At 37.4% G+C, this 11,728-nt stretch overlaps 1 protein-coding gene across 4 annotated transcripts in view; it reads left to right on the top strand.

Moving 5' to 3' along the window:
• Window positions 1–1,264: 1,264 nt before the first annotated feature.
• Window positions 1,265–11,728, top strand: part of trdn (triadin) — a 16,394-nt gene continuing 5,930 nt past the window's right edge. For 2 of the 4 annotated variants that reach the window (XM_010775671.1, XM_010775670.1), the window contains exons 1-2: window positions 1,278–1,709; window positions 5,926–6,124. In XM_010775671.1, the coding sequence (XP_010773973.1) occupies window positions 5,938–6,124 (187 nt within the window). In that variant the 5' untranslated portion in view covers window positions 1,278–1,709; window positions 5,926–5,937. Of the gene's footprint in view, window positions 1,710–5,925; window positions 6,125–8,526; window positions 8,569–11,728 lie in introns of all 4 variants that reach the window. The other 2 variants (XM_010775669.1, XM_010775668.1) reach the window with 2 other exon arrangements.

The following is an 11,728-nucleotide window of genomic DNA, read 5'->3' as shown; positions in this document are numbered from 1 at the left end:
TGTCAGTTTCTCTTGCTTTGGCTGATATTTTTTTTCTTTGTACTGTGCAAAAACATGGAAACTAACCTTTTAGTGTTTTTCAGGGAAGCAGGGACATTTAAACTAAGGATGTGCTTAATGTGCATGCCCCTAAGTGCAAGAAGAGATGAAAACAAGATGAAGGAATATAATTATTCGAAAATCAAGAAAAATACATATTTTTTGCACTTGCCAAGAGAAAAACACAGGAAAGGATAATGGCTCGAGATATGTTTTTAATTTCCCCACTTTCATTGTATTTTGGACTACAGTGGAATGCTAGTCTAATGTGGGAAGTACAATACGCGTGTCAAATAATTCATGATCATTTTAAAATTGTAATACATATCAACATATTTGTTTTAACAACATTCCAAGGAATGGCGCAATAACAAGTAATGCCTGTTGTTTTCTGTTCAAATGTTATGTGTGTGTGTGTAGCGTCCTCCAGCCCACAGCCCCCTCTCTGCGTCCTAAATATAAAGCAGTCCAGTCCAATGTTAACACCAGCTGCTGTCTGTACCTCTAATTATAGCCTCTGCAGAGCAGGCTCCCACGGCAAGACTGGGGGTCAGGTTACTTATTCCCAATGCACACACACCCTCATTCAAACTGGGTCTTAAAAACAGCTTCTGACAGGACCTTAAAACTCGCATTGGGTTCTCCTAGATATTTATTCACTTATTTACTCTTTATTTTGGCCGCTGTTTGACAAGACGGGGTACTTAGGAGGACATATCCCTTGGAGGAAGTGCACGAATGGTTGCGAGATTACGAATTTTAAAGTTCTGGGAATGTTTTTTTGTTGAGGGCACAAAATGAAATTGCCTGCTCTCCTGTTGTGTTACAGTACAACAACTGGTGATGTTGTTATTGGGGGACCAACCAAGGGTTTATTATTCAGAAAATAGAACTAAAATATTTCGTAAATGACACGAAATTAATGATTGCACTTTTTCAGTCACTTTACAGGTGTTAGGGGGTATTTTCAGTGAACAGGTCGGTATAAGTCAGGTCATGTGCCCCTCAAAGCAGAATAGCTGATGATAGCTGCCTCTGTCTGCCTCCAATCCTTCTAACATGATTAATAAGCTCTGTGTTGCCAAGACACAAAGCACAGGATACTTTTACACCTTTATCTTTTCGCTTTATCCTTTTCTCCTCTCCATCCTTTGATCTTTTGCTCCTCTTCACTCTTTTTCTTCAAGCACTGTCCCTCCCTTCTCTTCCACTATCTCTCTATTTTGGACCCTCAGAGGGGGCAGGGTGACTCGCAGTCGGTCACCTCCTTCTCCCTGCTCCTGTCTTTCTGTCTCACTCTCTTCAGCAGTTCAAACTGAATCTCCAAAAACTTTGACTCTTGGACACAAACTAAATCCTTCAAGAAGAACGTTGAATTAAACACAAACTCAAAAATTCAAACGGCCTGTTTACTGGATTTCTTTCCATTCTCCCCTGTAGGGTAGGTTTGAGTGTATTTTTAGACCTGCTGTGATCCAGCTTAACTACAATTGCTGTGCGCTTTTTGCTGCCTGGATTTGAGCGTTGCCTCCATCGTCTTTTTCTCACAATCAACTGGGGCCAAAGAGGATTTAACGAAGGAGTTACATGCACGTTTCCATGGTAACGGTGCATTTCCAGATCCTTTGAAGGACTGAAGGTTATCACTGAACATCCGGCAAACTCCCAAGGTAATGTGGAAATCCATGTCACTGTGGCTGAACTTTAGAATAATGATCTGATCAGACACCACTGAAGGCTGGAGGTCTAACTGGTTGTTTTTTCTTATTGCGAATTTTAATATCTACTAAAGGTTAGCTGCTGCTCAGGGCATGCTCCCAAACGTTATACCTTAGAGAACTGCAAATGTAATGTTGTTTGAGGAATATTAATGTTATGGTCGAGAACACCAAAAGTGATGAACATTTGTGTTATAATCTATGTTGTTTATCTGCACATTGTCATTTTTATTTTACTCTGTAGAGAAGAAAGAGGACTAGGGCCGAGGTGAACATTTTGAATTTTATGTTTTCAGTCTGAAAAAAAAAGAAAATAATTATTGCTTGCGTCCAAGAACTAAAAAATGTCCTTTTGGTCAGATCTAAAAAAAAAAAAAATCATATGTGGCTGTAATCCTCTTCAGTAGAAATCAACTTTGAAATCCTAATTTGTTTTCAAATACTGCGCTGTAGCCACTTCCACACAAAAGTCTGTTTTGGTTTATCAGACCTCCTTGACAAATGTGTTGAAGTAAACTAAGAGAAAATATCAAAGAATAATTGTGTCATGTGAGGGATTTATCAAATCAAATCAAGTTTTCTTTATATAGCACATTTAAAAGTGATTTTTGGTCGAGCCAAAGTGCAGTACATGTAATAAAATGTTATCATTTTTGCATGTTCAAACAGTAAGATAAAGTAATATCACAAATATATGACTGAGGATTGGTTGACACACAAACCAAAGAGCTACTTTGACTATTGTATAAAGGCCTAAAATGTGCAGTCTAGTGGTTATGACACGACAACAACACCATTGTACACGCATTTGGAGCTTTCTGTAATCATTGTGAAATATTGGATCATCTACCTCTTTGGGCCTTCAACCTTTATTTGTATGAAACCATCTGAAGAGTTTAGACATCAAATAAATAAAAACAGAAATCTACAATGTATAGAAATCTGAAGCATGACACATACTCTAAAAGCTTATCATGATGTTTCAACCTAATAGGAAAAGTTAATAAAAAGTGCAGTATTGACCTCTGAGATGAAGTGCTGTAAGTGTAAAGTAGCTACTGTATAAAAGTACAGTAGTTTAGTGTTACTAAGGAACTTCCTACCAATGGTACCAAACAAGCTGACTTTATAAGCAACCTATTCGTTATTATGTTTGTTTCTTTATTTCATGACTCACACTATCCACAGTGCCTCTGTCGCCTTTCATTCGCCCTCAAACACCAGTCAGTATCTGCACCCACATCGTTCTAATTCTGTCCATTCCTTTGGTGTGGAGGAGGACTCAGCAGCAGTTGGTGTCCTTGAGTTTGTGTGTGTGTGTGTGGATCAGCTCAGCTTGGTGGTAACAACAGGTGGGCTGGGTCATCAGGACAGATACATATGACTGTGAGGAAAAAAAATGTTGGCAGACTGGGACTCACTTTGACATAAAACACAGCTCTATGTAAGAGAACCATGCTGTAATTAGATGGTCTGGTGAAGAGCGGTGGAGTGGATGATCGCACAGTGCAGCCTTTTCTCTTCTCTCTGCTCTAGGTCAATCAGACTGTGCTCTACCTTCTGTCATTGTAACACCCTGACTGTTTTACCTTCTGTCGATCAATGCCTTAGCCTGACCAGCCGCTAAAGAAATCAATGGCCAGCTTTTATATCACACATACACTCTCATACCTTTGCCCACACTGGCTGTTGTTCACCAGATCAATGGTTTCTTGAATCACATTTGAGCCTGCGTGCGTGGGCAGAATTATGTTAAATAGATTTTGTAGTTTGCTATCTGATTGCAGAAACAGAAAGGTCAGCCTGAGACCTGAATCTAAACACATCAATTGGCCACATTATACAACCGTCCTGGATCACATACAGTATATTGTGCAGCAGATACATAGATGTTTTTGTTGTTGCAGTTAGTATACAAGAAATCAACATTGTTTACTGGATATTTCTAATAGAAGATGATACATGTGCCGTCTGACGTCAATATAGCTGTGACTTCGGAGAGCTCCTGCCAATCAAACTTTACAAAGAACTTCTGTTATTTGCAGTCTTTAGAGTGTTTTGCTTCTCTCAGTTTGTGTTGTGCTGTTTATTGTGGGAAAATCATAGACGATACATTTAAGCACACTCAAATATCAAACATTTATCAACACTTCCACCATCCTCTCTCTTCATCACAACGTTCTCAACCTTACTCCAAAAGTGCTGGAATAACCCCTTTAAAGTTTAGAATGAATGTTACCTGTTGACGGATTAACAGACATTAAGCTGTCTTTGGCTCTTTTCTGCTGTAGCAAATTTAAATGTCCCCTCTGTGGGACGAATAAAGGTATCCTGATTCTGATTAATAGATGACTCACTCATTTCTAAATATAAGCTATATCATTATCATTGGCAATGATAAAGGCAAATGTCAACAATATCGATATCAGCTTTCAACTCTATGTAATAATCTGTATACCGTTATCTTGTAGCCTCTAAGCCCTTGGGGGGCCTTATCTCACTGACAAGAAATGCGAGATGCGTGCATTGGCATTAAGGGGAATTGAGCAGTATACATGCACAAAGGACGGGTCGTGGATAGAAGGAAGATGTTCTTTAATAGGGGCCAAATAACCATGCTAATCTGGCCACACCAAACTCATTTTTGATTTGGAACAGGTTCTAATACCTGTTGCTGCATTTACTGTTAAATGGTGTTGTGCTGTCCAGTTCACGTCTGGGATTGAGTGCACAGGCTACATAAAGGCTATGATATGGACACATTTCTCAAGTGTAAGCATACATGTTCATCAAGAAAAAGTCCCTCGAGGTACATATATTATACAATGAAAACATTATATTGTCACCAACGTTATTGTTCCATTGTCACCAATCTATACTCTTCTATTAATCCACATTGAGAATGAGTGCCACAAGAGTCCAAATTTAAACCCTTTCTTTCAATGACTGTCATAATGAATCATGTTAAATGTTACCCAGCAAGGCATACAGGAATCTAGGGAGGTGCAACCTTAGGGGTAATTTACAACCTTAAAAAGGGCTTATTTCTCTCAAGTGAGTCATTCCCGATTTTAATTCAAATCTCGAGAACAGTATATATCTATCATTTTATATTTGCTGATAAGCTTTGTAAGAGGCAGGCAGAGACACAGATGGAAAAATAAATCATCTCAGACGTTCATCGCAGCGCATAATGAACACAAACAACCTAACGCAGGCACATAATCATGTTATGGCACACGACCCTACTGTCATACAATGATGAAAACTTTCTTTACAGAAGTAATTTGTCTTGTAGAGCAGATTTTTCAAAGTGAGACGGAATTTAATCTCCTCATCACCTCGGGTAATCGCTGTCTGTCTCTCACTCTCACAAAGGAAAACATACTTGAATGATTCACCATGTGAATAAACAGCTGTTGTGTTCATTGATCAAAATAAATGATAACACGACTCCAGCAGAATGCCTGTTGTGGATTACTCATATCCAAAACAAAATGAAGTTATAGAAATTGGTGAATGGTGGTGAAATGCCAAAATCATCAACAACATCAGACTGTAACCCTGTGGTTTGAAACCAAAGGCCTTCCACCCCCACAACACTCCCAAGGATTCCTCATGGAACAGAAATCTAACGCAAAAGCGTAATTTTTTATTAAAATCTTCTGGATCAGATGCTATTTGCACCGGCTTCTGACTCCCATAGTTTTGATCATAGATAATGACCAATGTAATGGTAAGTTCAGCAGTTTTTACAGGCTTAAATAACTACAGTCTCAGCCAAGAAAAAAAATGGTGTGATTTTCATTGTTTATTGGACAACAGACGAAGATCATTCAAGTTAACAGGGCATATTGTGAAAAGCTGATTGTGCGAGTACTCACTCTCACGTACACTTCCCATATGTAAAGTAGCTAAAACCCATATTATATCATTTACAATAGATACAAACCAACTTGGGTAGATGTGTTTGAAAAGCAATGAACCCCAAGAAAACTAGGAGACTACAGGCCTCTGCCACAGCGTTTCTATAAGTGAAACAAAAATCTACCTTCACTCAATTTATACAATTTTCCTCAGAAATCCATTTCACTTTCACACTTCTCTCTTTCTTACTTTCCTTTTTTCTCCTTTTTTCTGTTCCACTGACCCCTCTTCCTGTCCTCAGATCTTTTCAACAATGAGCAGTGAAACCAGCGACGAGGAGGTGGTCCCTCCACCCCGGACCAATCAGAGGACATTTTTGGATGATGTCATTTTGACTTTTACTTCACCGATGGCCTGGTTGCTGATTGTGGCTCTGATCCTCACATGGTCGGGCGTCGCCATCGTTCTCTTTGATCTGCTCGACTACAAAACTCTGTCAGGTAACGAGACATAGTTGATTATTTGTTTTTATTATGTTTTTATATTTACTTTGTATTTAAAGTATAGCTTTTCTATACGTTTTACTATTCAACAATTCCATGATTATAATATGCTTGTGATGTTTAATTATGTCACTTTTCTTCCACTCACTTATACCCATTTTTCACACGTCATTTAGACATCCATATTTCATTTGAGCACCTTTCAACAACCTTTCAAGCATTTTTGAAGCAGACTTCAAAAGTGGACGTGCTCTCATGAAGGTCATCATTTTCAATGTCCATGTGTCTTGTTAGGGGACACACACCATCTCGTTAATCTATTCAATACACATGAATGTTAATGTCTCCACATGTGTGTGCTTTAACCCTTGTGTCTCACGAGATACATTTTTGTCTTTTTACTTTTAAGATAAATATGGTTGTTTTAAGGAGTAGCTTTTCTGGCATACATGTTGGCACAGATGTGAGGTTTTAGTCCATCTCAGCTCCTATAAATCTAGCTAAAATACAGACCCCCTTCAAAAACACAATGTCCCCTGACCCCACAACCGTTACAATATAAAATCATGCTTTTTATTTTTCTAAGCCTTTAATATACAGTCTAGTTTTTACTGTTTTCGACCTGATTGAGCCAATTTCACATAATTGCCCTTAAAATCAAACACATGTTGTCTATATAGACATTGTATTACATTTACAGAGTCAATAGAGCAATTTTTGTATGTGAGGCACAAGGGTTGATTCTGGTTGGGTTAAAGCGGTGTGTTGTGTGCTTCCCCTTCGTTGGACAGACGGATATATTGAAAATGACATACTGGAGTGAAATGTTCTCACACCCACATTGTCACCTTGAGTTTAACATCGCTTAGTCTACCAGTTAACATTTGATGTACCAGTGTAGAAATACAGCTGTGTACATGGTTAATCCACTCCTTCTCATTTCACTTAAATGTCATACACTGGTAGAATGGATTGAAATTGCACTTCCGGTTGTTAACATGCATAATAACACAGTCACAGGGATTTTTCAAAAATTTGTTGAATAAAACATGTAGTTATTCCATTTAAAATGACAATTTCTCCGGTTCACGTACTTCTTTAAAGTTCTATACATTGCCTGCCAGAAACTGAAAGCAGCTTAGTTTCCTCATATATTTCTAATCCTTTAATCTGCAGCAGCTCTTAATTGTCTTGAGTGATCAAATTTCATTTTCTCTGATCCCAGTTTAATCACTTAATTGTCGTGAGATCACATGTGAACGCAACTATGTTATTGATTAATGAAAGTGAATGCAGCAGTCAAGATATCCTTCAAACGTTTTCAGTCCTTTGTAAGACTGCCTATTCACTGGCACTGTGATCAGGCTATGCAGTGCACAGCCAATAATTAATATTTTGAGATAATGAGAAACGTCTGATTGCAGCATAACAGCAGAAAGCAAGAGTGAACTGTGCTGGGATCTTCTCTTGTTTTGGTTACCACTGAATCCAGGATGTTAATTACTCCATCAAAACACTGAACTAAAAATGTTGACACAAAAAGCAAAAGTTTGAGGTTGTGGGAAATGCTACAATCTTTTTACTCTCTTTTCAGTAGGTTAAACATAATATTACTATACAGTCGGCTGTCGGTTAGCTCAGTTTAGCATGAAGACTTGAAACAGCTAGCCTGCCTCTGTCCAAAAATAGAAAAATGCACCAATGTGCTCTTATTGACATTTGATTGTTCAAATCGTAGAAGAACAAAGTGTTAAAACTTCAATATGCAGTAACTGACTTGGATCCCTGCTGTTTTGCTTCCTTGGTTCCAGACAAAAAATATTCAGGCTTGTAAACGTACAGTAAAATGAACCCTTGGTGTCAGAATTTCACATACGTAATAAGTCTTCGAAGGGTTATAAAATTACAGCAAAGGTGAAACAAAATTACAATTTGAAAAGTACACAAGTATAGGCAAACAATACAAGGAAAACACAATGTAAATGTTAACTGGTGCAGTTCATATCAGGTGAAAAATAAAAAGTCACATAAGCATAATGGTAAAGCATTAGCATGCACTGTAGTGATCTAAACAGAGCTGACACAAAGGTCAAACTGCCTACGATCTTCCAACCAAACAACAGGAAATCAATCCCTTTGATTTTGTCACAGGTGAATTCGGGAGTGAAGTTAATTTACTGTGATAATGATATTTCAATCAATTCTACTCATATCAGCTCCTTATCACTCCCACCACTACCACACATCACCATGTATTTGGACTATCAATGTAAGGGATAGTCCTGCCTCACACATCAAAGACACTCATCTGTAACTCCTCTCCCCGCTCTCCTTCTTCCCTCACCCCTTCACCTCTTCTCCATCTTCATGCTGTCAATCACCTGCCATCCCATCCAAAGAGTACACTTCACACTGTGACGACCCCGTGTGTTTTTCCAATGGTAAAATCCCAAAACAGCAAAACCACTAACAGTTTGACTGCATGGCTTGCTTGAACTAGAGTGTTGCCTGTGGCAGACAAGAGCTAAGCAAGATATATGTGAATGTGTCAAGTATTTCCACTGTGAGACTCTGTGTGCTACATTATAAGGGGTAAATCAGCACTAAGACACCAGTCAAACCAGTTTTCTGCATAATGATAAAGTCTAAATACCAAAATGCTAAATATCAGTAAGTGAGTCAGTTAGCAAGCTTGTTAGCTCAGTCACTAATGAGACAATAAGTGTAAATACCAAAATGCTAAATGTCAGTCAGTGAGTCAGTTAGCAAGCACGTTAGCTCAGTCGCTATGGAGACAATAAGACTTTTTACCTTTAAACTAAATGTCAGTTAGTGAGTCAGTGAGTCAGTGAGTCAGTTAGTGAGATAGTTAGCAAGTGTGTTAGCTCAGTGAGACAATAAGACTTTTTACCTTTAAACTAAATGTCAGTTAGTGAGTCAGTTAGTGAGTCAGTTAGCAAGCGTGTTAGCTCAGTCGCTATTAAGACAATAAGTCTAAATACCAAAACGGTAAATGACAGTAAGTGAGTCTGTAAGCAACCTCGTAAGGTCAGTAGCTAACGGGACATTAAGAAATCTTGACACCTAAATGCGTGAATCAGCTAAGCCATATAAATATATGGGAGTATATACGCTTTCTTACAGTAGTAGTGATAAAACCTACTTCCCCAGGAACCCTTACATTGACCTTGAATATATTTATCTATTTTTAGCATTGTTTCCAGTTTAAAACATTTGTTTACTTATTTACATCCATTCACATTCTGGTCGGCTATCAAAATGCAAGCTGTTTTTCAAGCATCTTATCCTACAGATGGATGGCAAATAAAAATAAAAACTGTAACATCAAGTCTAGAAAAGGTTCAGACACTCTCATTAAGTGTTTTAATGATAAAGGAGGAGAATGCCTAATCATATATTCCTCGAAAATGTATGTGCATACATTTAGATGTACAGTAGCATCTGTTTTTGTATTTGGCACCAGCCTGTGTCTTCTCAGTCCTTGTCTTTAGGTGCATGACATCTTAAAATGTGTGCCTGCATTACAATTCTGGAATTACACTTACATCTGTGTTTCATCTTTACCTGCTAACAGTATGACTAAGAAACTGTGACACACAAGCTTAAAATAAAATGACTGTTTTGGCAATTGACAGTCGATATTGAAAATGATGTTCAAGCTTATGTGTCTAATACAAAAGCTTAAACAGGTTTCCGTTTCACTACCAGAAAATGTAGTCTCTACTGTAAGTCTAAGACAAGGAAATACTTCTCCCAGAGCTAAGGATATTGTGAGAAAATGTCTATGAACAGAAAAGTGTCTGTTGTAGTTAACTTCTATTTTCTTAAGCAAATATTTCTTGACAATGAAAAATGCCGGGCTGCATTTTTAATCACAAGACTTCTCTTCCACAATGACATTTCAATAAATGCCAGTGTGTGTAAATGAAGCAGCGAGAAGAAATTGTCTGAAAATAAAGAAGAAATTCAATTCTCTCCGTTGCGAAAGAGACAGAGTTCTGTGTTTGTTTGTGGGGAGAGATATGGAGAGAAACACACTTGCTGAATCTGAATTTTCATAGTATTTAAGGCTATCGGATACAAATAGTATAAAGCAAAAAAGTTGCCTCTAAATTGTAGTGGAGTAAATAGATACTTTTGACTTCAAGGAAAATCCTTAAGGAGTAAGGAAATAGGAAAAAAAGTGTATAAAAAGGTGGGATTGAGGGAAGGAAGTAAGAAAATAAAGAATAAAGTAAAACAAACAAACAAAGCTCTGCACCAATTATCCCTTCTTATCCATTCCAGGTGTGTCTCTTCCAGCTAGGTTTTTCAAAGCCCCCTGGGGTTTCTTTGTTTGTTTTCTTTTTGTGTGGCTGGTAAACCAAACCAAACAAAAGGTAAAGAGCCAGAAGAGAGAGACACAGTAAAACAGGAAAGTAAGACGGAGACAGAAAATAGATTTCAAGAAGGAAATAGAAGAAAAATAAATATGGGATGAATGAGAGAGGGAAACAATAATAGACAGTGAGAAGAAAGGTAAAGTAGAGAGACTGAATGCATAAGTAACAGAAATAAAAAGGACAACAGAGAGTTATCGGGAGGGGGGGTCTCTGTCTGGAGTGCCAATCAAAGAAATGTCAGTGCATTAATCAGCTGTTTATGAGTATCCTTTATCCACTCCGGGCAACAAACAGACACAAGGCTTCCTCCACCTGAGAGGGAATATTAAAAAGATCATTAATGAGGGCAGCTGCTGGGACAAAGCCTTTGTGAATAGCAAAGAAGGGTCAATGTTAAAGATACATACATAAAATAATAATAATAATTATCATACTTTTGGAATACCTGGACTGCTTCAAAATGCCCCTTGTGCATCATTTGGGAACAAAGTGTTTATAAATTGTAATTTAAAGCTTTTCTTCTGGTTAATACATCATAATGCTGTTTAGGTTACAGTATAAATGCCATTTTATTGCCAGAATACATTTGTGTATTGGGTCATTCTACAGAAAAGGTGGAAGTGATGTCCCTTACTTTTGCAGATACCAAAATACATGACGTTGACCTAATACTCACATTCATTATATATGTTGAATAAATAGAGATTGTCTTTGCAATGGTACTAAATAAAACATTTATAAAAAATTGTTTTATACGTAAATTGCAATTTATTTAAAATGCCAAGTTCAAGGAACTGCCTTGTCACTTTGATCATACATGGAAGTGGAGCCAATAGTTTTAATTTAAAAGATTTTTTTTTCAATAAATAAATCTAATTTATATTTACATAACATTACAAGCATTAAATATAACACTGAAATGGTAAAAAAAAACGCAAATTATTTGTAATATCAAATAAATCATGTCAGTCACCCAAAATTACGTCATTGGTGTTACTGCTACACAAAACGCTTTTATTTTTGAAATAATGTACTGTCTCTGAAGTGCCTCCTGTAACAAGAGATCATTTGAGACAGTGCAGTGGACAAAGACATAAGGAAAGTCAGATACTTCTTACTTTGTTTGTTAAAGGTGTCATTTTATCTTCAAATTTTACGTGCGTCTTTCAAGTCTGTCATTAGTGTTGCCAATGTCATA

This window comes from Notothenia coriiceps, unplaced genomic scaffold (genome assembly GCF_000735185.1).
Source record: "Notothenia coriiceps isolate Sejong01 unplaced genomic scaffold, NC01 NC01_scaffold00015930, whole genome shotgun sequence".
Taxonomy (NCBI): Eukaryota; Metazoa; Chordata; class Actinopteri; order Perciformes; family Nototheniidae; genus Notothenia; species Notothenia coriiceps.
The sequence above is the reverse complement of the archived record's forward strand: the minus strand, read 5'-3'. Positions and strand labels throughout refer to the sequence as shown.